The sequence below is a fragment of the Nestor notabilis genome, unplaced genomic scaffold (genome assembly GCF_000696875.1).
Source record: "Nestor notabilis isolate BGI_N333 unplaced genomic scaffold, ASM69687v1 scaffold1630, whole genome shotgun sequence".
Classification (NCBI taxonomy): domain Eukaryota; kingdom Metazoa; phylum Chordata; class Aves; order Psittaciformes; family Psittacidae; genus Nestor; species Nestor notabilis.
In genome coordinates, this window is record NW_009910520.1 from 249523 (window position 1) to 276939 (window position 27417).

The following is a 27417-nucleotide window of genomic DNA, read 5'->3' on the forward strand; positions in this document are numbered from 1 at the left end:
CTCAGCCACTGAAAATCAGCAAGGACCATAGAAACCAGAAACTAAATCCAAGCAAACTGTGGTCAGTAGGTCTATCCACCATGAACCTGAGCACTTATCCTCATCCATAGTTGAACATTTTTCTATTCTTAGGCTTCACAACACCCTGGGGCAAGGAGTCCCACAAACCAATCATGCGACATACCCAAACACCTCTAACTTTGTGTATTGTGTGTTCTTTGGTTGCACATTGATAACATATGGTAACATCTCAAAACCTTCAATTTTCTGTACTTTAAACTTGGCAATGCACTGTAAACTCCCTGTATCTTACTTGTAAGAAAGTGCTAATAGTGCCTGTTGCCTTCTCTGTGCCAGAAGTACTTTTGCAGAGCTCTCTTTTATCTGTCTCTGACATCTTTTTTCCATACTGGACTTATTTGTTAATTAGCTTCACCTGCAAACTAGGCTACACCCTTGATCATCTCTGCCTCCCTCCTCTGGGGCTTTTTCCTATTGCCTCCATGTAGTACACAAGACTTGGATGCATCACAGATTCATACAGGAAAACATTGTATTTTGCACTGTTTCCTATCAGATCGCATTTCCATTCTTACTTTTTTGATTGTTCTTGAATACTGAACTGACAATGTCACAGGATTAACTACAGTCACCCCAAGGTGTCTTTCTTAACTGGTAATATCTGTTTTAAGAGCCCATGTCCATGATACATGTAGTATGTACTTGGGGCTATCTTTATCCTCTGTGCACTATTAAATGTTACTTACCATTTCCATGTGCATTATCACTGCCAATCCTACTAGCTCATTTCAAAAATCCCTCTACAACCACTAAACCAAGTTCTGGAATTTGATTTTTGCTTTTAAAGTGTTAAGTAATAAGTAGCTTCCACTGACAGTATTAGCGATAGTCAAATCCTATTACTCAGGGATCTCTGACAGGCCTGTTTAAATGTGTGTGGATTACTCAGGACATAACAGACTACTGGGTGACTTGACAATAACTATATTTCTACTTCAACATAAATTATTCTCCCAAGTTAAGACTTATTATTTAAAACAAATTTGAGGGAGCAAAATGAAATCTTATGATAGGCAGACAATTATTATGCATTTGTAAAGCTAAATGATTAGTTTAAGATAAAAGTTATGTATTAAATACGTTATATATATCAAATAGTTGCTTTGCAATTTAGTGATTTCACGCTTCCTTGAAGGGAATGAATAAAAACAGCTAAGAAATACAGCTGTGACCTGTTTTCTATAAAGCTGGTGACTGGTGTTCTACAAGTAGACATTTTTAGATGATAGCATAACTAAATACTGTACTATCATATTTCACCAAGGCTCCAATTTGAGGTTATACAGGCAAACTTAGATTTTTCTTTTCTTAACTGAACATTTAATGTGCAACTCGAGTAGTGTTCTTTTAAAATTTTGAGAGTTTTTTTAATAATTCCTTAGATTAATTGAAGACTAAACCAAGAAAGAAATCCTATTATGGAACATCGTATTGAATTGAATGTAATAATCAGCAGGGTCTCTAACTTAAGAGCTAGAGCATGAGAAATCTGATTTCTGAGAGACAGGGAGTAACCAGTAGCAGCAGCAGGCTGTCATCCTCCAGACAGACAGGCAATGGAGATGAACTACCACAACAGACTGCCTGGTGGGATCACGTACACATCACACAAACCCCAGAAACCATTCTTCTAGAGAGAGATGGCCCTAGCCTGATCCTGCCAGCGACTTATCAGCAACTTTTCCTACCTGCTCTCTATCTCTGTTCCTTGCCCCAGGCTTGCACAACGAATGATTATCCCAAACCTCAGGTCTCACTGCGTGAGAGAGATGCTGGTTTAGTAGCCCTGAAATTCATTGCTGCTCTACTCCAGGATATTTTTCTTTACTTCTTCATGCTTCTTCACCCATTTCTCACTTATGTTCTTCCTTGTCCTAAATTCCACTTCCAAATCCAAGTTTCTTATCCAATAAATACCAATCTTCCCTTCTTGCGATTTCCATTCTCACACAACCGGTGACAAGTTCTCCCTCATTTTAGCTAGCATTCAATCTCACCATAATTCCTTGCCAAAACACTCCCACTATTCCTCTGGTCTCTCTAGTGCTAAAATCTGACAGAACTGGGCATTCAGAGCACAAAACAGAATCACTCCTTATTATGTTTCCGTGTCAGAAAGGGGGAGAAGAAATAAGTGGAGAGAAAATTAGCTGTGGCCATATAAAGCTGTGCTCAACCATACTAGCTCTTTTAACTAATGGAGTCACTACTACAGAACTGTGAGAAGCTTTGGTATACCTCAGTGTGTAACATGGAATCTGGAAGAGTTCTATTGCAAAAAGTATGAAACACACACGAACAGCAGTTTTTCCAAAGACTAATATGTTTTGGCATTAAGATGGATTTTCACAAATACAGTGGAAATGCTATGTGGATTAAGTTCCATCTTCTCCCGTATTTCAACACTGTGAAGCTATGTGTGGAATATCACAGTACTCAATATACAGTAACCCCACAATTTTTAAGATAGACTAGACTAGAATAGAACACAAACCAAGCCATGTAATTCTCCCTCCATCCCTTAAATGACCAAGTAGCTATGGTTGAAACTAAATGCAATTTAATTTGATAATCCTAGTAGTTAATTAAAATTACTGTAACTACAATGGATTAATTTACACTGAATCTTAAATCAAAACAAACACACAACCTTTGTTATTCCTAGATAAAGAAATCCAGCCCCAGGCAAAAAATGAGCATGAAAATATTAACTTAAACAATTAATCTGCCCAAGTTACAACTGATTTAATAAGAAGAATAAATAAAAGGAATTATCAGTCTCCCCTTATTACTAGTTTATTCTCTTTAGGGCATAGCTGACATGCTGAGTTTGGGTTAGGCACGGTGATACGACTGAGTGCTCACAATTGCTTGTCATATTCATATAACTGCATCAGTGTACTTCTATCTGAGTATCTTTTACTCATCACTCATAAAGTAACACTGGGTCAAAAACATGGTGTAAAACTCACCATTTGAAAGTTCTACCTACAGTACTTGAAGATCATCTGGGAAACAGGAGTTTCACTTCTGTTCCCACACAGCTAACTCTTTTCAGCAAATACACACTTTTAAAACATGCAGCATATGGATTTTGTCAATGGATTAACTAAATCAACTCATTCAAGATCCCAAAGGAACAGTTTTCAGGACTCATAACTAAAAACTGCAGCTCCTTTTTCCTATTGTTATGCTTCACAAAACCATGTCAGAAAACTCTTACAGTTTTATAACACACAAACCACAATATTAGTTGGAATAGTTTCATACCAAAAAGTCAAATCTGTGTATCAATACAAACGTAAAGGTGTTTCCATAAAATATCCTCAACTAGCAAGTTTATATAAGTCAACAAGAAACAGTTGAGGAACGCTACTTTCAAAACAGGTTAAAAATCCCCTGAGACTTCAACTTCATGGCTCTTCTTTTTCTCCCTTCCAGTCCCTAGCACCTCCTCCTCATCCAGAAAATGTTATTTTGCAAAGCTACATGTTAAAAAAATCAAATATGCTTTTCACAGCAAAACCAGCAACTCAGCTTTTCCATCCATGAGTCTTTTTATCCAGCCAGAGTTAAGTGTTAAAGTGAATTTTTTATCAGCTGAAGCACAGAATTTTGATGTTATCATTTCCTGAAGTTAAATAGGAAGTAAAAACTCAAGATTGTAGCTCTTTGTTTTTATGGATCTTTCCTGATGTTGTTCATTAAAGACAGAAGAAATGTACATCTAAAAGCCAGAGGATTTTTAGGCTATAATTTCAGCATTTCTGCAAATACGAAGGCAGACATCTGCTAAAGAGTAAACTGTAATTCTCTCTCAGCTGTAATAGTAATGAATGTTCCACAAAAAACCTAAAACAAAAAACCACTTCTTTTCTTCCTAGTGTCATAGAAAATGTGGGTGGAATGCATCTGTATAGGTCATCTCATCCAATCTTGTGCTGGAAGCAGGATTACTGCAAACACCAGAACAGATCAGCCATGATTTTATCGAGCCAAATCCTAAAAAATCTCAAAGGGTGAATATTTCACAACCCTACTAAGAAACCTGCTCCAGCACTGCTACACCCACCTGCTGTCTATCTTTTTCTTCTCAAACTGAAATCAGAACATCCAAAGCAAATGCTTTTGGCCATTGGTCCTTCTCTACTGAGAAGAGTTTGGTTTCATCATCTTTGCTACTAGGTACTTACAAGGGTGCTCTTAAACTGCCCCTTAACCTCTTCTTCACAACATTAAACAAGCCCCAGTTCCCCCAATATCCCTCTAACCTCCATGTGATTTAGGACTCTGAAAACCCTCTCCTGCTTTTCCACAACACTCCTGAAGTGAAAATAGGGGAATTGGTCACAGCCTTCTAGAAAATAACTCATCTTGTTCTGCTGGCCATGCTTCTCCTCTTATAGCCTACTATGCTGATTACCTGACTGGCAATGAGATGGGTCTCCTGGGTCCATGTTCAGCCTGGCATCTGCTGTAACCTCCAGGTCATTTTCAATGAAGCAGCAGTTTCATGTTTGTTTCATGGCCCATACAAGTGTGTGCTGCTGTTGCACCTGAGGTGCAGTCTGCTTCCTACTGAACTTTACGAGGCTTTTCAACACCAAGTTGTCAAGTATATCAAGATCCCTCTGGAATACAGCTGAGCCATTTGTCATGTTAACCACTCCCCCTTAATTTATTATCCTCTGCAGATTTGCTGAGGGTGCACTATGTGTCATGATCTAGGTCATTGATGAAGATATTCACTGACGTGCAAGGTATCCTGAGCTACCCTGCTCATCATTGACCACCTGACAGATGGCAGGTAATCATTACCCTTTGAGCCTGCTGGTTCAGTCGGTTCCCAACCCAGTCTCTTCTTACAGTCTACTCTTTCTCAGCTTTCAGATGGGAATGCTGTGGGAGACTGTATCAAAAGCCTCACCAAAGTCAGCCCCTGCATGCAAATGTGCATAGCCATGCTGGGAAAAGGCTGATGAGCAAGGTGACAGCATATAATCCAAGAGGTATTCAAAGGGTATCCAAAAGGTTTCCAAACCTTTACAAAGCATATTTTCTTTCCAGCTATTGATTAGTTGAATGTGTTTATCCAGCACTTCCTCGTGTTTGGATGAGATGCTGTTGGAGGAGTTTTAAAGGGTGCTCCTTGTGTTGCAGCATCTCCTGCCCACAGAAGAGGTGTGAGAAATACCTTGGCAGCCACTCCCCAGGGGAACCAGTAGAGAAAAGGAATCACCATGTGCCCCACAGCAGATCCCAGACACACATCTGTGGGAGTTACAGCATAGGTCAGGTATGACTTTGGAGTCAGCTGCGCTTTCACCCAGCAAAGAGGCTTTCCTGCTCAAGGCAGGACCCGTGCTGTGGCCCAGGTTGGTACAGGGCAGCCACTGCTGCTCTATACCACACAGCTCATCCACACAGCTAAGTCATTTCATCAGGAAAGACAACCAGGCTGGACTAGCACATGATTTGCTTTTGGTAAACCTATGCTGACTATACCAGTTACCTTCTGGTCCCTTAAATGCCTGGCAAAGATGTTGTGTACTTCAGCTTTTTCCGCATTGTCTGTCATTACACTGTCTTCCCCATTCATCAGTTTTTCCCTTTGTCAAATTTTACCTTAATTTTTTGAATGTAGCACACCTGAAGAATCACTTTTTGTTTTCCTTTATAGCCCTGGTCTTAGCTCAAATCACTGAGCTTTTCAATTTTGCCATTAAGCAGTCAAGCAATGCTTGTTTATATCTTGCATTTTAGGCCATCAGAAAGCTCTCTGCTCAGCCAAGAAGGCCTTCTGCTGAATCCCCCTCCTTCCTGCTAAAGAGGATGGTTCATTCATGAGTTCTCAACAAGTTTTATTTAGAAATCATCCATTTTTCATGCACCCTATGTCTCTGTGGCAGCATCCCAAGAGATTCTGCTTAGCACTTCTTCAAAAAGGCTGAAGCCTGCTCTTCTGAAGTCTACAGTCATAACTTGCTGACTATTTAGACTTCCTTTGAATCATGAACTGAAACAGCTCATGGTCACTCTGATCCAGCTCTTATTTACCACCACCTTTGCCACTAGTTTTTCCCTTTATGCAAGCAGAAACTCAAGCAGAGAATTATTCCTGTTTCTCCCCTATGGCAGCATTAGGAAATTGTCAGCAACTGTCAATGATCCTCCTCTGCCTGCACAACACCTTAATTTTACTAGAAATTAGAACAAATAAGGACTTACTTGCAAAACGATGATGACTGTATTGATAGAGTTGGCTTTTATCCACATTCTACCAACCTGACACTGTGTTATTTCATTTAGATTTTAAAAGGTGACAATCTTTATAAAAAATAAAGGAAGGAAAAGCTTCCATCCACAGAGAATTAAAATGTATCCAACAAAACAAAAAGTAAATCATGCCCATCACTGACAGCATTTTGGACCAATAACAGACACAACTTCGAAAAGCTCAGTAATTAAAAGACAACATCCAGCTTCATGAAAACTTGTGGATGAAGATGATTTTCTTTCTTTTCCTTCCCTTGTGCTTGGATTAGGTTATTTTCTCCCCTTTGTTTTATTAAGTAAAAGTTGTACTGAATTTTTTCAGATGCAGATTCAATATCAGGCCAAAACCCACAAGTTTTTATCAACAGAGACACTTATTCTTGTTAGCAAAATACGAGTATTTAGCTAAAAAAACCCTTAGAACTGGGGGGGGGGAAAAAAAGACCAAAAAATAAATGCAAGAGGAAATGGACAAATTCAGTTGAATATTCAACCATTTAAGCTTTACCAATAGATTCATTACAGCAAGTAAGCTAAAAGAAAGCTTGTCATCAGCCTTACTCAACTCTCATGTGCAAAGAATTATGAAATTGCAAAAGCCTCTTATAGTGGAGAGGTTACTGTTCCAAATATAGCTGGCACAAATGAAAACCTGTTAGAAGTGTTGCCATATTATGACTGCACAAGTAATAATTTCCCTATGTGATCACTATGTAAATCAGGCCTGAAAACCCCTTGGTAGCATGAACCATGTAGTTTTAATGGATAGCACTGTAGGAGTTGGCAAACATCTTAATTATAAAACAGTATGTGAGGAAATCTATAAGTTTCACTAAAATTATCAATCTTATAATTAACGTCCCAAAAGATTTTAAGTCTTTCTAAACTGGTGATCAACAAAGGCTTTCCAAATATTTTAATGGCAGTCTCGTCTGCAAATCCTATGGCATTGCACAGAAAGAGTGCATTCACTGTTCTCAGTGTATAGCTGTGAAAATCACTGTGAGAGTTAACTGTGGCATTTTCAGTAGTGCCACTTGAATCATGGATGTTTAAAGCAAACAAAAAGGTTCAGCATCATTCAAGAGTTCCGCTTTGAAGATCTTACAATTGTAGTCAGAGGAGAAACCTGGTCTCTGACTCTTCTTTGGGTGTCTCTCAGATAGTGCTGTATGATGTATGTCAAGTGAGGAAATGCAATGGCAAGAAATGCCATTTTCCTTATGACTACATTCATTTTATCTTTGTGCTTTTGTATCCTGGTTAACAGTGTAGCACGTTGTCACTGATATAATTAAGTATATAATAGCCTCCTTTTCAACAGGTCAAAGTAAACACTTGTTTAGAACTATGAGATTTTCACCTGATTTGCTCTGATGCACTCAGAGTCTGCTCCTATTACTCAACACCCTTATTTCTGCCAGTGCCACGTGTCTTGCGCAGGAAGTTTGCAGAGTCAGGTTCTCCTGTCAATAGTGCCAGTGCCACAGAAGCCTTTGGATATCAGCCCAGATAGGCACAAGAACACAGGAGAGGAGTATTTCACAGAATAGACACAGCTTCTCCTGGCGTTCCTTGTTTTTCCCCAGATAATACAAAATGGACATTGGTGTGAATACGTTAGTCAAGAGCCAGACTGTGCCCGTGTTTGGTTTTACTGTCAGGAGCTAAACCAGCAGAATTAACTTGTTTAAAACCAAACTAAAAATATCAGCATAGAAATACATCTTCCTTCCTTAAAAGATCAAAAAGACATACTAATTAATCTCAGTATATAACCTGCATAGTTGTCTGAGCAAGTGTGCTTTCTACTGAACTAATGGGCTCAGACTGTCATCGCCTTCTCTTCTATGACTTGTTTGGGGTGGTTTTGGTAGAAGTAATTAGATAAAATCAGCTGCATGGAACACAGAGAAACACAGAACTGTCTAAAGAGACTTCTTCATTACCTTACAGGCCTTCTAACAATTTAAATGGTCTTTCACTGCACAGTGCAGGTTTTCTCCCTTTTTGTGAAGACTTCACTTTCTGTGAAGTCTTTCTTGGTCTCCTTAGCTATTATCTACTTGTAAGGTTGATTTTTTGCCATTTTTTAAGCTTTTTTTTAATCCTTCTCAGTAATAATGTTGCTGACATCTCATTACAGAAGGAGAGAATTCAGCTTATTAACAAAGCCTTCAACATTGTAACCCGGATGCTACACTGGTGCTCTTCCTATACACACATTTAGAAATCATGAGGTCAGTACTAACCCACGTAAAGCCTTGATGAACAATTTAATGAAGTCAATGGTTTAACTATTAATTAAAAAATGTAACTTCTTGGAACTGTTTGGAGAAAACGCATCCTAATTGAAAGGCTCGTAAGTTGAAGGAAAGCAATGTCAGCTTTGCATCCTCAGTCAAAACAGAGAAATTCTTTCAGCCAAGAGTGGGAAGTAAGGTGTGGTTTCCATATATTTATGTCCTGATTAAACACTGTATCCCCATTTAGTTACTCTGAATCTGTCTGATCCAACAAGTTCAGCAGCTTGAGATCATAATCATATGCAACAAGAAAAATTAAATGCAAATTAGCAAGTTATGAAGCTGATGAATACATAAGTGGAGATTCTTCGGCTTGATACACACAGTAGGTCAGGTCAGATGATGGGAACGGCTCCCTCCTAGCTTTAAATACAATGACTTTATAAACACTGTAGCACAGGAAAAAAATTAATTTCTCATTTTCTGTGGCATTATAATGTGGGCTTATTTTACAAACGTAACAACTGCTGTCTCCTAAGTGAATGGTAGTGCTCTTCAAACAAAAAGATAAACACACGCTGTCTCATCAGTGACATTCAGTGTTGAACTAACAAAAGGCAGAAAAGAACCCACCCAGCATTTTCCTATTTCCACTTCTACCTGGAAACCAACTACATGGATACAATTCTGTTACCATACTTCCATACAGCAGCACAATTCTTTTGGGATTATTAAAAAAAAAAAGAGAAGAAAGGAATGATAAGCAATTTCCGGGGTCATTCTGCTAATGATCACATCAAAGAACTCCATTTATATGAAGGTATCAAGTGCCACTGCATAAACAGTTTCCTTTTAACCTCTCTGCTCTCACAGAAAACTGTTTCATATGATGATTGCTGTAATGGTTAAGAAACTTCTTCCAATTTCCCTCCAATATTATGTGCAGTCATTTTATACATTATTTTTCTTTTCACATAGTGTTTTCTCTCCGTAACGTTTACCTTCCATTTATCTTTCGATAACCTAAACAAGCTGGACCTTTCAGAGTGTATTGTCACAGACTGGTACAATGCACATACAGTCCCTCCACCCATACATGCAGTGAGCCAGATGAGTCACTGATCCGGAGATCTCCTAGTTGTGTTAAGAAGCAGAATTCTTTTCTCAGTGCCACATTGTTCTAGTGCAGCCATCCTGTTTAGGAACTAGTGCAGGAGTGCACTTGGACAACATGGACCTCTGGTCAGTATTCATTTGTGTGATCTTTCTCTTAGTTGTCTTCATACCTGTAACAGTTTCAATTCATCTTCCCCTGAACATGAGTGGAAATAACTCTATGCAATATCCTATTTGGGGTGCACTGAATGCTCTACCTATGTCCTTTGCAACTGTCATGAAAGGTAACAAATAAAGAGAAGCATCTGACCTGGTGTAGTCGTCCTCCACAAGCATGTGCTTTGGAATGGGTGAGTATCTTCCTGGTGAGATAGGGGCCAGGGATGCCTTGTACTCTAAAGTGCCATTGTTTCCAGGAGAGAGTATATGATTTTCCATTGGTGGAGAATAAGCTGATGGTAAGAATAAGCATTTCTAGTTAGCCACTTCCATGTTTGATTAGATGTTACAAGAGTACTGTTTTTTAGTTAAGTACCAAGAACACACTCACTGCTATGAATAACATCAAAACAATCTTTGCCTGAGAGAGCTTCAAATGTAAAAAGGAAGAATGAACAGCTGGATTTTTCCTGAAAGGTTAATAATACTACTACTACTATTACTACTAATTATTATTATTATGGCTCATTTGCCTCAATCGACTCTATTTACAGATCTGAATAAGAAAAAGTAGTTTGGGAAACAGGAAACATTTTCTTCAATTAGGACTGACTTGAAGAAGGAAATGTAAATAAGAGAAAATGAGATTAAAAGCACACTCCTCTTTTTGGCTCCAATATACAGCAGGGGGAGTAATATAGTAAGGGCTTAACGCAGAATAAGAGCAGAAATTTTATGCATGGCAAGAATTAGGCATGGTGAAGACTTAAAGCTGTGATCTACTAAAGGTGCCAAAATTTCCAATATAATTGAAATTTCATAGCTGGTATTTAGATGATTGTAAACCTGTATATTTAAAATAGAAAGTGGATACAAATCTCTTACACATTAATGATTAATAATGAAAATTACAGGACTTTGCTATCTGAATCTATACTGGGGCTGAGGGTTTGCTTGCTTGCTTGCTTTTTACTATTCTGAAGTTACTGGGATATTTATGACTAGAGAGATGTAATAACAGTCACATTCCATCTCTAGTTAATCTAGAAAAGGAAAAGATAAATGGTAAAAACAACGATATGTGCTTCTGCAATGAGCTATGATTGATCTTCTCATGAAAAGAAGACAGCTAAACTTTCTAGTATGAGTTTCAGCCTTTCAGATACTGAGATACAGAATGTTTCTGAGCAAAATATCTCTACAGGGAAAGGCTGTTACCCGTTCTGAAATACTCTGAATGTGTAGGCATAATGAAAGGTTCCCTGAGGATAAATGAATCTGTTTGCACCAACAGCCTGGGGTGGGCCACTGCAAATCTTTTCAACCTTTACTCTCCCTCTGGCATCACTTCTGTCTTCTCATATGCTGCTGATCTATAATCTGACATAATAAAACACACTGTTTCAGAACTCCCAAATTATTAGTTTGAAAGTACTATAAAGCAGGAGATTGCATAGGAACATTTAGCATTTTTACTTCTCGGGCTTTACTAAGATCCAGACCAGACTGTCACTGAACAACACGATTGCTACCCATTGTAACACTTGCTCACTAAGTAGGTATCTTCAGCACAGCTGAGTGTACCTGATGTGCATGTTACAAACCCTTCCCTTCTACTTTTATGGAGCAGTCTGAATAAGGAGCATTATGGATATTCAGCTTTTCCCTTGACTTTGTCAGAGCACAGTAGCAATGCTATGCAAAAGTGCAGAAAAATTTAAGTCTGTAGCATTTACTGGGAAAATCTGCCTTTCCCAGCCTCTGGTTGGCCTTAAGTGCCCTTAGGATTATAGGCAGGAGATCAAGATTGGTATGGATCAGCTGCTGAAGCTCTTGTCAGAAACTAAAGTGCCATCCAGTTGTTAGTGCAGCTGCTCCCTGTTAGTAGTTGAACCCAAGGCAGGCACATTTTAAAGAACACATAAATGAAGGAAGGTAGTTCCAGTAATGCACTGCTTAGACCAACAGGCACCAGTGATACAGAGAGCTGCAACTGAAATGTTAAGATTGCTGTGAATGAACAGGGAATGGGAACGTCTAAGTATGGCCACCAGGAGGACTGGAAGGAGGTTAGGTAAAAGAATGGCATGTATTGATAGCTCCTAGATTAATCAGTAGGTCAGCAATACTCAACATAACTACATGTAACTTGTCAGGACAGCCTACACCCAAACTAAAACAAAGAGTCAAGCTGTTAAGAGATGATGGCAGGAGATAAAGACTAGATTGGAGCCTAGGACACTTAGATAAGGAGACAAAAGAGAAGTGAGTAAATCCTGAAGACATGCATAGGTTGGACAAATGGGAGAGACTGAACATCGGAAATGCCGTCACATCCTTAAGGGTATAAAATGCACATCAGCAAGGAGGTTGTTAACATAAGAAGAAGGATTTTTACATTCCAAGTAGATATTTTCTTCATATATGATATGTAATCACTGCAGCCTTTTCACTGAATTTGTACAAGGTGGTTTGCTGCTAGTTCTAATTTTTCAGTGGACAGAGGATTCCAGTCTACAAATCTAATCACATTAAAAATATATATATTTGCATTTACTTATTACTGTAATTGTCGCAAGAGTTACAGTTGACTCTGATTGCATGGACAATGGCTAACTGGAATCAGCACAGCAGCACAGCAGCTATATTGTTACTTTTGTTGCAAAAGGATTGTAGCAGAGTTATATTATTTGTAATATTTAATGAGCGTAGCATACTCAAGTGGCAGTAAACATTTCATTTTTGTAGCCTTCCAAGCTGTTTCATAAACTTTAATGGGGTACTTTGGACAAGCTATGAATCAGTCATCTGACAAATCATCTACAAAATGAGTTGCAGAAGTTACTTACAGTGAGTAATATCTGGTGGGCCATATGGATCGGTCATGTAAATGGTAGTGGGCTTTCCAACTTTCAGATACACTACATCTGATGTGTTCTTCAGTATCGCTACTGCCTCTTCATGGGTAACTTCTTCTAAACTGTAATTATTCACCTTAAAGGAGAAATCAGGTGAGTTAGACTGCAGAAATAGACACAAGAAATGACACAGAGGTGCAGTTATCACAATGTGGGGAAAAATGCTGTAGACAAAGAGCACTGAAGATTACAGAAGCACTATTCGGCAAGGTAGAAAATACAGTTTTCTTAGTACATGCGTATTCAAAGAGTGGCACAGCAGTACTGATAATATCACAGAATCATAATGGGTCAAGGTGGCACTTAGTCTTATCAGTTGGAAAGTGCTTTGTGATATTCTGCTACCAGTATCATCATTAACATAAAACTATATTTAATAATAATTTAATAACAGCACATCATTTACAGAAATTGCCTGTGTTATTTGACCTATCCAGATGAAATGTCCAAAGTCACCTCTTGGCATGTATGGCCAGGACCTCAGAAATACTTTCTAAATCCTGTCCTTGATATGACATTTACCATTAAAATAGTAAGATGTACAAAGTCATATACAGAATAAAGGACTGCCTATGAGATGCAGGAAATGAAAAGGGAACTTCTGGATGGAGAAAAAGGATTTTCAGTGTGAAAGTTTGTCAGTTTTCTGGAAGCACAGGAAAGAGGCATTGAAAAAGTAAGAGATTGTAGTACTAGTTCTGTGCTTTATCAGAAAACAAAAGTACTTAACATAAGCAAGTATAATAATACAGGACTACAGATTAATTAGGGAAGGGAATGGTGGCAATAAACTTTCCCTATTTATGCTTTACTCCCATAGAAAGAAAATAAAAAGAGAATTGTCAGAAGTGGTTTATTGTAGAGGCGCATAACATTTATTCACATACAAATCCACTGTATCCACAGAAGTCAATAGGTTGTCCTCCCATAAACAGAATAGTGAATGGTCCCTGCTCCAGAAAACATACATCCTGAACAGAGAAATTATAAGATAGAGGAAAGAGGTAAAGAAGGGTGTTAGATACAGGTTTCAGACATGTGATGTAAGCCAACAGAAATCATAGAATCACAAAATAGGAAGGACCCATAAGGATCCTCACATCCAACTCCCTGCTCCTTGCAGGACTACCTAAAACTAAACCATGTGACTAAGAGCATCGTCTAGACAGTCCCTGAGCTCAGGCTTGGAGCCTTGACCACTTCCCTGGGGAGCCTGTTCCAGTGACCTACATTTCATGGTGAATGTTACATATGAAATGCTTCGTTGTGATTTAAAGTGCCATCCTCCAACTTCTACAGTTACTGCAAGGGTTCCTTGTGAAGATTATGCAAGATGGGAGAAAAAGTAGCTCCTCAAATACAGTTTAACATAGTACAGCTGTAAACTGCAGAAAAAAATACATACCTCCTTGGGAATTTGGTAACAGTAAATTATCAGAGACTGGCTGTGACAATGACCTGCTGCAAAGGGTTTGGTAACTGGAGAGAAATCCAGCTGTTATGAATCACTGGAGGATTCTTCATACCTTAGACAACTTCATCAACACCAAGAGAGATTGATTGCTATTGGACAGTGCTGCTAAATGTAGGGATTCTGTTTAAACTTTGTTCCTTGTATAATTGTCAGGCTTGGTTTTAAGGTTAATTGAAAGAGGCAATGACAGGCATGTTATGACAATTTGACAAGAAGAGCAATGATATAACCTAACACTCGGAAGAGAGTTGTTGACACTGTATGCTGTATTTTGACAGGTCCTCTATTTAAATCAAAATCTGATACTTATCTTCCATAAATTTCTCTGGTTTTGTTATGAACAGAAGTAACATACATATACACTTGTAATGAATGTCTTCAAAAGTACCGGGCTAATAGCAAGAAGTGACTGAAATTAAGCCTTTCTTGTTTATGTTTTTCAAAACTGCCAGATACTGGAGATTCACACTTTATCTTCCCACACTGTCTGTACATTGAATCTATCTTGTTGTGTCTCATCCTAATTGCAAGCTTTCCGAAGTAAAGAAAATCTCACATAATAACCTCCCACTGTACTGCTGTTGTAAATAATTGTTCTTGGACAAACCCCTCCCCCCCCCCAGAATGAAATATCAGAGCACTGTCTGGATTTTGATTTTTGGTTTTTTTAGGAGGGTATAAAATCAATTAAGACACAAATAGACTCACTGCAATTTTTCTTTCCAAATTTCTTTTCCCCTGGAAATCTAGCTGATAAAAATCATGGTTAGGACTCTTGTACTTCCATCACAACACATTTGGATGTCACAGTTGTGCAGCTGGAGAATAAACTTGTATTTGCTTTGACAGGTCCTACTTCTTATGTCTCTGGCAAGAACTTTACAGGACAAGTATTATAACAACGCTGTGTAGAAGTTGTACAAATCTTGATGTTAAGATTTAAAGACCTAGTGATTCTCAACTACAAATTACTGTCTAAGCAGTTATGTATTATGTTTATACACATTAAGATCCTAGAGATCTTTGCAAAGTTTATGCACAATATTATTTTTCTCTCTGTCCTAGTACATATAAGCCTAAGAGTGCAAAATATTGCGGAAAACTGAAATATGTAGAGCTGGAACTTGGTAGAACTTGAAAGAAAGTAATGTATGAGTGAAATCAAGAGACAAAGGAGAACTTCAGAGAAAAGACACTGGAAGAAAATCTGAAGAGAAGAAAGACCCTTCAAAGCAAGCAGAGCTCTGTATAAAAAATAATCCCAACAACATATACCAAAATTGCTATTCAAACTCCTCCCAAATATAGAGAAAATAGGAGGTTTCTCACCTCCAGAGCTCACTCCTAGAAAGGAAGTTTGCTCCTAATTCATTTTGTCCTGGATTGCTCAGTTCTCAGCAAACAAAGAAATGAATATAGACTCAATGTACATCAAGAGCAAACAAACAAACAAACATGTTTATTCATTCATTAAGACAAAGATTCCCAGTGGTTCCCTAAGGTCTCTTTTAAATGGGAGCTTTTTGAGGAGATAAAACTACTTTCCTTAGTCATTCCCAACACCAATTTAGAATTGCAGTATACAAAATACACTGTGTGTTTCCCAGTTTCCTTCAGAAGGTAGTCCTTGCTTTGGACCTACAATTCCCATTAATACTAATATATGCATGTATCAATATATTTTTGATCGTAAGACAATGATTACAAATAAAGACATCTGCATGTATTCTGATATACATAAGAATGAAAACCCAAATACACTGAAGAATTATACTGTTCAGCTCCCTACTGTGTAATTTTCTTCATAAAAAAGTCTCTGAATATCATACTTCAAAACATCATCACAGAGATGGTGATTATTAAGAAATATGATGTTGTAGTTGCTTTTTATGGTAAGATTTATAGAGAGAGCAGAATCTCTCAGAATCTCCAAATCAGAGTATTTCTTGGGCTTTTTCTTGTTTCCATAAAAGATGTCTGTTTTCACAGAATTTCAAGTGCTAAATCTGGCTTTTTCAGTGGTTGTGGCATAGTCAATGCCTCATACCAAAGCTCCACTTCCTGCTGTCAAGACGACCTAGATCATAGCAGTAAAGGAGATGAAGAGTGAGAGATGCACACAAAATAAGAAATCAAAGTGTGTATGGCATAAAACCCTCTGAGACGCTGAAACACTCATGCAGAAGGGCTCACATCAGAGCTGAGTGGGTAGAACAGGAACTGCAGGACAACTTTCTAGCTATTAGAAGCCAACTTTAGTAGCAGTTAATTAAGAGGGGGGAAAAGCCTAAGTAAAAAAGAAATAAGGAAATCTCTTTCTTTAAATAGGAAATATGTTATACAAAGACATACTGATATTACAGGAAAAGGATAAGAAGAAGGAATAATATAGCAATAGAGAAGGAAATTAAAGATATAAGTCTAATCAAAGAAGCTATTTGAGTGATGGGTGAAATCAGTATGAAATGTTGCCGAAGAGCTATAAAGAGACTGTGATAGGGTTGGTTTTTTTTCCTAAATAGCATAATCAAGGCAATGAAGTGTAAACCTAAGCAAGAATTATCGTATTTGGAAGTTTTCCTAGATTCATATTGGAAAACAAAGGCACTGAGAAGTAGCTACAGTGAAAAGCTTAGAATCCCCAGATTGGCTATACAAGTGCTCTAAAGAATAACTTAATTCACAACCGCATAAACTGATAACAGATTAAGAGCTCTGGAGGTTAAGTTTGTCGTATTTAATTTTCCTTTTTCTTTTTTAAAGGAATTCATTACTTTACTGATTTAGGGCAAGAGACATTTGATTCACTCAGTGAGTGAGACGAAGATCTTTACCTTGCCACTGGTAATGTTTGCTTTTGTGTAATATTCTACTTTTCATTCAGGAAGTGGATTTTTCTGTGTGAACCTGAAGTATTTGACAATAAACACCTGCTACATGCCAGCTGTAACTCTTGGATGCTGATGGCCTTCTTAAAAGCTCATCACAATTTAAAAGGCTGAGAGGTGTTTCAGTGCTGAAGATTAATCATTTGTCCTAAGGATGTAAATCTGTTTGGATTAACTATTTCCTTATAATCCCATAGACTCCTGAGTTAGTTGTCCAAGTGCTGGACTACGAATATGCCTCTGAAATTAGCTGTCTTAGACTATTAATAGTTATGGACTAAGTGTCCTAAACCACATCTTTGCAGAGAAATGCAAGAGTTTGTGCCTCACAGACAAACATGAGACTGAGCAGTGCGCTTCATGCTTCAAGCAGTGCAGTGTATACGCAGTGCCAAGTGGCACTCTATCTATACCGGACCATCACTTTTCAATCCCAGTTTACACTGATTTAGGTTTAAAACAAAATGTTTTCAAGGCTAATGAAGTAGCATGAGGACATGTCATGGTTTAAACCCAGCTGGTAACTCAGCACCACACAGCTGCTTGCTCATTCCTCCCATTCCCTCCTACCCAGATGGGATGGGGAGGAGAATTCAATGAATGTAAGCCCCACGGGATGAGATAAGAACAGTTTAGTCATTAAACTAAAGTACATTATATTACTACTAATAATAAGGGAAATAACAAGGAGAGAGAATACAAAACTAACACGGGAAAGGGAAAAAAAGACAATAAACACAAGTGATGCCCAATACAATTGCTCACCACCCACTGACTGATACTCAGCCCAACCCAAGCAGCAATCGGTCCCTTCCAGGTAAACACCCGCCCCAGTCTACATACTGGGCATGACGTGCTGTGCTATGGAATACCCCTTTGGCCAGTTTGGGTCAGGTGTCCTGTCTCTGCTCCCTCCCAGCTTCTTGTGCTTCTCCTCACTGGCAGAACATGAGAGACTGAAAAGTCCTTGTTTGGGGTAAGTGCTACTGAGCAACAGCTAAAACATCAGTGTGTTATCAGCATTGTTCTCAGACTAAAGCCAAAACACAGCACTGTACCAGCTACTAGGAAGAAAATTAACTCTATCCCAGCTGAAACCAGGACAAGACAATACAGCAGTGAAGGAACAACTACATGGGAATATCATCACAAGGAATAAATGGAGAAGCTTATTGCTAGGCTACCATCCAAAAACCTATCCTAGCAAAACTACATTTGCAGGCTAGATAAAGCATTGCAAGGCCAGAGGCAGTGACAGTGCAAATCTGGCTGAGAGCCCAGCACTGCATCAGGAGGGATGCAGCCACTGAACCCCTGAGCTGGTTCAGCACTAGTTCACTCTACATCTCAGAGTGTAATTTCTCTAGTGTGCTTACCCTGTGGTAGCCAGGGAGTACAACCAGAAGATCAGGTACTACCTGTTCAGCCTGTTTTCTTCCTTTAAGCCTAGCTGGGTAATACCTGTGCTCCATTAACTGGCAGAGTAGCACAACCCTGGATCTGTGTCTGCACCTACCTGAGTGAAGAATGTATGGATCACTAGGAGCGATCCATAGCAACAGAGGGTCTGGATGATAGGACACCCACACTGTACAGCTTTTAAGGGGGTTAGCGTGCATTATGTCTAGTCTACTGACCAGAATGTCTGTTTGCAGCTGCAATAAAATGCTGATTAGAAATGCTCCTGGACCACGTTTTCTGTTTTCAGTTTCCTTTAAAAATATTCAAGTTGTTTTCTAAAGGACCGTCCCAGAAGACAGCCAAAATCACTTTAAAAGAGCACTTCTGATCAGAACTGAATGCTAATGTAGATGCATCTTAAATTATATGCTCTGATTACATTAAAACAATCACATACGATTTAAAAAACCAGATAGCAGTAGGGGATCCTGCAAGGAACATATTCACAACCATGTAATTACAACCCCTTTGCAGCCCTATGAAACCACCAAACAATATGTTTTCCTCAGCACAGAACTGGGTAAAAAGCAAGCCTAAATTTCTGAAAAAGAAAGTGACTTCTGTTTCTGCCGTTTTCAGCAAGAACACAGAATCAAATTAAATCTTCTGGTGTATGAGTAGCACCAATTTTCCTATAAGCATAAATAACCCCACAAAAGTCTGACCTTTGTGACTACACTGGCCAAGAAGCAACAGGAGATGGCCGAAACATGCATGAATATTTGGCACAAAAGACAAATTTTTGAAAAGTTAATACTTAGATAAATATTAGCTTAAATTTCCTTTTAAAGCCTAATGTTTTCAGAGTTTTCCCTGAAGAATACCTGCTTCTAGTTATTGGTGGTGTTTTGTACTAGTAAAAACAAACAGTTTTATACTGATCTCTCATTTATCCATTCTGTAGAAAACTCTTCCAAAGTGAGATGGTGGTATCAGATATAAGAAAGTAATTATTATCTGAGAGGTAGTAACTTAAACCATTCTTCAGTACTTTCTGATCATCACTGCCAATGACCTGGTGAGGAGTGCAGTCTCATCACATCTGCAGATGACACTTCAGTGTGAGAGTAAGTCCATATACTTGAGGGCAGGAGTGCCATCCTGAATAGGCAGGACAAAGGGGCTTATAAGAACTTTAGGATGTCCAACAGGAAAAAACAGTTCAGTCCTGCCCCTGGCACAGACTAACCCTCTTCAATAGCACAGGCTGGGCACTGGCAGCCTGGTAGTAGAATTATAGAATCATAGAATCATTTGGGTTGGAAAGGACCTTAAGATCATCTAGTTCCAATCCCTGCCATGGGCAGGGACACCTCACACTAGACCATGACATCCAAGACTCCATCCAATGTGGTCTGCCAGGGATGAAGCTTTTATCACTTAATTTGGGCAACCTGTGCCAGCGCCTCACCACCCTCACAGTAAAGAACTTCCTTACATCTAACCTGAACTTCCCCTGTTTCAGTTTAAAGCCATCACCCCTTGTCCTATCGCTGCAATCCCTGATGAAGAGTCCCTCTCCAGCATCCTTGCAGCCCCCTTCAGACACTGGAAGCTGCTCTGAGGTCTCCACGCAGTCTTCTCTTCTCCAGGCTGAACAGCCCCAATGTTCTCAGCCTGTCTTCATATGGGAGGTGCTGCAGCCCCTGATCATCCTCGTGGCCTCCTCTGGACTTGCTCCAACAGCTCCATGTCCTTCTTATGTTGAGGACACCAGAACTGCACCAGTGCTCCAAGTGGGGTCTCACAAGAGCAGAGTAGAGGGGCAGGATCCTTTCCTTCGACCTGCTGGTCACACTTCTATGGAAAAGTGCTTGGGGCTCCCGATGAAGCTGGGCATGAGCCAGCTGTGCGTCCTGGCAGCAAAGAGGTCAACAGCACCCAGGAAAGGATTATTCCCCAGTAGTTGCCACTCATTAGACTGTACTTGATCAGTTTTGGCCCCTGCGCTGTAGGAAAGATAAGCAAGTTGAGGGGACTGCTAACAAGATAGTTGGGATTGGAACAATAGCCCGGTGAGGAGATGCTGGGGGAGCAGGGCTTCTTCAGCCTGGAGCAGGAGCACCTCTAGGGACAACTAACAGCAGACCCCTGGTGCTTACAGGAAGGTCATCAAGACAGAGCTCAGCTTTTAAGACAGGCCTAAACAGGATGGGAGACAGCAGGTGTATGTTGGAACAGAAGAGGATCAGTTTATAAGGTATTTTCCTCATGAGGACAGTTGAGTAGCAGAATAGGTTTCATGGAGAGGCTGTGCAAGCTTAGAGAGTTTTGTGCTCTGAGCAACCTACAGCTGATCCTGAATTATCATGTTAGCCTATGATGCTCTGAGCGTCATTTCCCTTTGCTCCCTTCCACCACAAAGAGAAGCAATCTAGCTGAGACACCCAGTGCAGCTGTATTCTCACCACAGGCACTACCAGCAGCAGTAGCAGACATTAGTGGGTATTACCACCAAAGTACAGTAAGGGAGTATTTTTGTACTAGCTTTAAGTCTTCAGAGCAGAGCTCTGGTCTGTTCCTCTCACAGATACCTAACAAAAACAGAGTTCAGCTTTCAGCTTAAGCAGTCTTATGCATCCTCCAGTAATTTTTCTAACGGGCACCTCAGGATTATCCTACAGTGCAGCATTTTCCTGTGTAAGTGCTCAGGATAATAAGCCTTAAGTGCAGGCTCAGTGTCATAGAAACCTAACTGCATAACATGCCCATGTATGGATTTCACATATTCACAATGCTCGGTATTTACATACTACATCTTTTGAATGCTTAACACACTATTAACAATCTGCAGTTAATGACCAGAGGGTCATCAAGCTGCAAAATGCCCAGATGGCACCTAACTGGCTTGCATTTCAATATTAATTTTGATTTTGCAGCATCTCTTTTATTACATCTTAAATTGTAATGCACTTGATTTGCATGTTCTTTGGGATCTAAAAGCATTCTGAGGAAACTTATCAGAACACAGATACAAAAATCAAACAAGTTTCCTAGAAGCTACTGAGAATTCCAGAAGGATGACAAATTCTGGTAAATTTTGTAGAGAAATTATGGAAAAAACCCCAAAGATCAAGAAAGGATTCACTACTGAGAAAAGAGGGATAAAAAAGTGTTCAAATATACAATCAATAAGGAATCAGTGAAGCGGAAGGAGGACTGTACAGATGACAAGGGTAATATTGTGTTGATACACTGCCAAAAGAAAGTAATTAATTCTTTCACTCACTTTTCACAAAGGAACATGAAGTTAATGCCATAAACTGACAGACAGTTCACAAAGCAGGAGAGAAAAGATACTGATGCTACACAAGTTGTAAAGAAATCAGGGTGTCTTGTTGGAGAGAACCAGAAAACAGAACCATAGAATGGTTTGGGTTGGAAAGGACCTTAAGATCATCTAGTTCCAACCCCCCTGCCATGGGCAGGGACACCTCACACTAGACCATGTTGCCCAAGGCTCTGTCCAATCTGACCTTGAACACTGCCAGGGATGGAGCATTTACCATTTCTTCGGGCAACCCGTTCCAGCACCTCAGCACCCTCACAGTGAAGAACTTCTTCCTTATATCTAACCTGAACTTCCCCTGTTTAAGTTTGAACACGGATGTAATCTGCACAGATTTTAGAAACAGATTTTGATCTTGCAAATTTGTCTCCAAAATGTAATAATTAACATATACAAAGAGTAAACTCACTAGGATTTTCTTATCCAATAGTGAAAACTTAGGTCTGGATGTACATAACTAGTGGAGAATAATATTATGATTGATTTTCTTTGCTCATTTTACATGCAGCAATAACATGAGAGGACAGTAAGTAAAGAACAGGTCCAGACTGAAAGGATGCAGTATAAAGACAGCAAACACACTGAGAACAATGGCTGCTCCTTTTCAGAAGTGAAAATCAGGAGTATAAACTTGTCACAACGAAGAAATGTGCATATCTGACTGCACTGAACAACAGGTTCGAGACTGAGAAGAGATGTTTAATAGATACATCCTATAAAAAATCTGGAAAGAATGAATTTTTACATAGTGGTGTATAAAATTATTTTCCTATTTAAATTCATGTGATCAAATCATGCAGGAGATGGTGAATGCAGGGTGTGCATCTGTTTACAGATGACACAAAAACTGCAAGGAATTCGAAAGACAACAACAGCTGAGCACAAGCAGATTTGCTACAAGGTGCAAAATAACAATGTAAGGTGTAAATTTAGCGAATATAAATATACATTTCTATAGCAAAATGACCCAAACCTTCACTATACAACAGTGACTTGAATTTTGCTGTGCTGAGAAACTGCAAAGAAATGCCAAAGAAATTCTAAGCTCTAGTTTCATTTTCCTTTGATTTTGATAACACCATTTGATCCTTAATCTGTTTTATCTATCCACTTGGGTTAATTAAAAAAGTCTAAAAGTCACTGACCCAGCAAACAAGTGCCTTTCTAGTTCTGTTTAATACCCTGTATAAAATGAATGCTTATCTTCACATGTGCCTGGAACACAGCGTCCCCAGCCACATAAATAAAACCTCAATTAGGAACAGTTTTGCAGGCAGCAAAAAAAGGTCAAGGCAATTTTTTACTCCTTACGTACCACTCCACAAAACAGAGCTACTGCAGCACATTCTTTCATGGCACTCATTCTCTACCTGCTGAAATCTATGCAAATGCATCAACATGAATACAGTTTGACATAGATTAACTTCTGCTGATTCACCAGGGTCAGGATTTCCCCTTCAACAAAGAATAAAATAAACAATCTGAGCAGGAAAGAATCATCTACAAAGAACAACCCACTAGCACTGCAAATACCAGGAAGAATTTCTGAAGTGAGATTAATTAGAACAGTAAGTACACTTCCTCTGGAAAAAGAGATGGAAAACGTATTTTCTTTGAACATCTATATGGAGCATACATATAAAGCATTCCTACATGTACTGAAATGTAGGTAATAGTCCACTGGGAGTGGCACATTTTCACATCTTCCCATTTTCTTAACATGAGCAGTAGAATCAGTACTGTTATAATGAACAGTTTGTCTGAAATCTTCTTTTAAAGTTTTCTGGTGCATTTTGACTTGTCACTGATATGCCTAATACATACATCCTCTTCTCAGTTAAAGGTTTATCAAAGTAATGCGAGCCACTAGTTTCTCTTGATAAAATATTGGGTTTCCAGAGTAATGCTTTTTTAACTGCACTCTCAGAAATATATAGAAAGAATGGGGAAAAAAAGATGATGAAAATGTAACTCATCATTATTTTTGAAGTTGGAATGGTTACCACCAGTAAGATGTATGGTGAATGAAAGTCCACATGAGAACATTTTCTGTCAAATAAAATGTGATTTAAATTTGTCATACTTACCATAAGAAGTCTATCTCCAACCTGCAATCTCCCATCCTTTTGCGCAGCTCCTCCATCAATAATCTTGGTAACATAAATGCTGTTGTCCCCAGGAATGTGTTGGTTTCCAACTCCTCCTGCAATACTGAATCCTAGACCTGGAGAAGATAAGGCAAACAAAACATTAGCAATATGGTATATAACTTTAGAGAGGGTGCAAGAGTAGCATATATTTAATCCACTGTACAATCACAGGGTTTTTTACAGAAATACAAGCAACATAAGAAATATTTGGGGGGTCAACACTTTTTCACTTTCTCTGAAAGGTCAGGGACAAAAATAAATCAAGGAAATCCTTTGTCATGTGCAATTATAGTCAGGTAGAGACAAAAAGAAGAGTAACAGTGATGATTCTATTCCCTGCCTAGTCCTCACCAGGGGCCAGTAAAGCCTACACCAAGAAGTTATGGCACAACTCGCCATTACAACTAATAAAACGCTGATGCTTGGAGTTTCTCTTGTTAAATATTGATGTAAAGTGCATCACTATCAGAACAAAATTAAACATATTCTGATTTTCCACGCACAATTTGAAAAGTCCTTGGAGAGGTGTACTGCAGATTCTGCAAGTTTCTGTAGTACCACAGTGAGAGATTTGGATTTAAATCTGCTTTGCATATTTTTCTAGGACACAAATATCTTTGGCTACGGATACATACAATAAGAAAGAATAGTCCTTTGACATTTATAACTTCTGTTCAGTGATGTGTGAAATTCCTAGAAAAACACCCAAAGAGCTAAACTTCGGAACAGTGTCAGTAATACATGCTGATGTGGTTCAGGAAAAGGAAGGGAGAAGAAATAGACGACAGGTTTACCCTTTCCCTACGTGCCCTATCCTCTGACACACTGCATAGACAGACAAAACATTGCCTTCATGTGTAACAAGAATTTTATGTCTCAATAAGAGAAAGGACAGAAATTACTGTGCTTTTATTTCCATAAAAATCTACTTCATGTAGCTAATTTTTCATAGATCATATAGCTAAAGTGAACTTCCAGCTGAACAAATAAGATGTTACTGACAATAACCTGCTTAGATTACTACTTCAATCAGGCATTTCTCTTTTAAATGCACAGAAAAATTGTTATATCTATTTAGAGAATAATAAATAGTTTTATCGATGAAATCTATGCTGTTCAGTCATTCTTAAAACAAATATGATAGTAATATCTGCAGCCTGAGTAGATAAATTGAATAGTAAAGAAAGAGCTACCTGGAATTTGGCACTCCATCACGAACTCACCAGCCTAACTCCTTGGGCAATAACGCTTACAAGTGGGTTAAAATATACAGGCTTATTTAGCAGCTGCATGAGGACAGAAATAAGGGGTTTTGAGTGGATATGATATTTTTCTTTTGTTTCCTTACATTGCTTTCATGTTATCATTATTTTAGTATTAAAAATATGTGAGGTCAGATAACATAATGGATACTTAATGGGTAGTGTCAAAACAGTAAATTAGCAAAAGGAAACCTCTGAATTTGTATTTCAACTTGAAACACTACTTAATTAATTAAGATGACTATTAACAATGCAATGAAGTTAATTCAGAAGTATGGGATAATCAGAATAAAGCTTGATTTAATTTCCAGCTAAAGCTGGTGATCACTGTTACTATTTATGTGCTACTGCCAGGACAACTACAAGGATAAAAAGATTATGATTTCTCCAGCATGGAAAAATTTGTTCATTACTCTGGGCCTACAAACAAAGAAGCAAAAAGCTATTTTAAGAAAATACAGGAACGGAAATTTTCTTTACAACGTTAGTTGTGGATAAGGAACAATGATTGAAAAATGTTCATTGGTGAAATAATTATCATCCTTTTGACCCAAAAAACACTTCTACCAGTAAAGTGAAGATCTGAGAGTATTACAGAATGATGATGATGATGAGCAAATGAGTGGGCTAGACTGCAGCCAGAGAGCTTTCTTCAGCTCTTTAATGTCCCTTCTAACCTTAACCATTCTAGAATTCAATGATTGACCTTGTAAAGGACAAGATAATTTCTGGCCACGTGGATGTCCTGTATTTTGTGCAAAGGGGTCCCTAATTCAGCCTTCTCCTGCTGCAATATAAGCAAATATTAACAAAAATGATCCCTTCCATTTACTGCAGTGCTCAGTGGAGTGCTGGTGTTTGCTGTTTGTTTGCATGGTTGTACCATAGAATAGGGTTGGAAAGGACCTTAAGATCACCTAGTTCGAACCCCCTGCCATGGGCTGGGACACCTCACACTAAACCACGTCACCCAAGACTCCATTCAGTCTGGCCTTGAACACCTCCAGGGATGGAGCATGTATCACAACTGATGCATGAAACCACAAAAAGGAGAACTAACACGTGCTACTCCCATTACAAAAGTGTAGTTAATAACGATAGAAAGAGAACTTTTTCTACTTCTCTCATCCACATGGCATGTAGCTGCACTACAATGCGTGGGCCTACATTGTGTTTGTAAGCAGGGTCTGCCTTTGGGATCAGAAAAAACAGCATGGAGTATAAAAAGGTTTAAAGGCGCAGAACAAGACAAGGGGCAATAATGCCATAAGAAAGGGAAGAGTGGGTAGGAATGATAACTGAGGAAGAGAGAGATTTTCCATGTCTCTCCTATTGATAATAATTTCATTTCATTGCCTAATTATACCTGCCTTCTTTAAAAGTTTTCTTCTTGGGAATAATGGGGAATGGAAGAATGGCACATTTACTTTTTGTTAAATGACTTTTGCTAATTGCTAGGGCATCAGGAAAATATACTATAATAAAACTTCTGCGTAGGATTCATATGGCCAAATGACACCTGACAGCTATGCTAATCACTTACGCTACCTTGATAATCGATGAAAATTCATTAAAGGCTTTTAGATCATGATTCACCTTATCTCAAAGAGACATCTAAAAGAGATGAGATGAATCACACTCTTAGTTTCTGAATGGCTGGGGGCTGGAGGTGGGAAGAGATGGGTGGGAAGATCAGTGCTATAGAAGTTCACAACCTAAGTTAGAGTCTTGCCTTCATTTAGACTGAAGGTTTCCGCTTTGTTTTAAGCCACAGAAAGGTTTGTGCATCCCTGGTGTGGATCCTTCTTGTCACTAGCTACATGAGGTCCTGGGTTCAGCTACAGCAGTCATTTTTTCTCCTTCTTAGTAGCTGGTGCAGGGCTGTGTTTCTTGACTTTCAGTCTGGGAACAACGCTGATAACACCGATGTTTTTAGTTGTTGCTCAGTGATGTTTACTCTGACCAAGGACTTTCTCAGTCTCATGCTCTGCCAGAGAGGAGGGGAAGCCAGGAGGAAGCAGAGGCAGGACACCTGACCCAAACTAGCCAAAGGGGGATTCCATACCACAGCACGTCATGCCCAGTATAGAAACTGGG

The 27417-nt window shown here is 38.9% G+C and overlaps 1 protein-coding gene across 1 annotated transcript in view; it reads right to left on the minus strand.

Moving 5' to 3' along the window:
- Positions 1-27417, minus strand: part of LOC104402488 (disks large homolog 2) — a gene marked incomplete at both ends in the record, with an annotated part of 363023 nt that overhangs the window by 246802 nt on the left and 88804 nt on the right. Inside the window, 3 exons of the mRNA XM_010010378.1 lie at positions 10030-10171; positions 12728-12872; positions 23996-24132. Of these exons, the coding sequence (XP_010008680.1) occupies positions 10030-10171; positions 12728-12872; positions 23996-24132 (424 nt within the window). The remainder of the gene's footprint in view (positions 1-10029; positions 10172-12727; positions 12873-23995; positions 24133-27417) is intronic.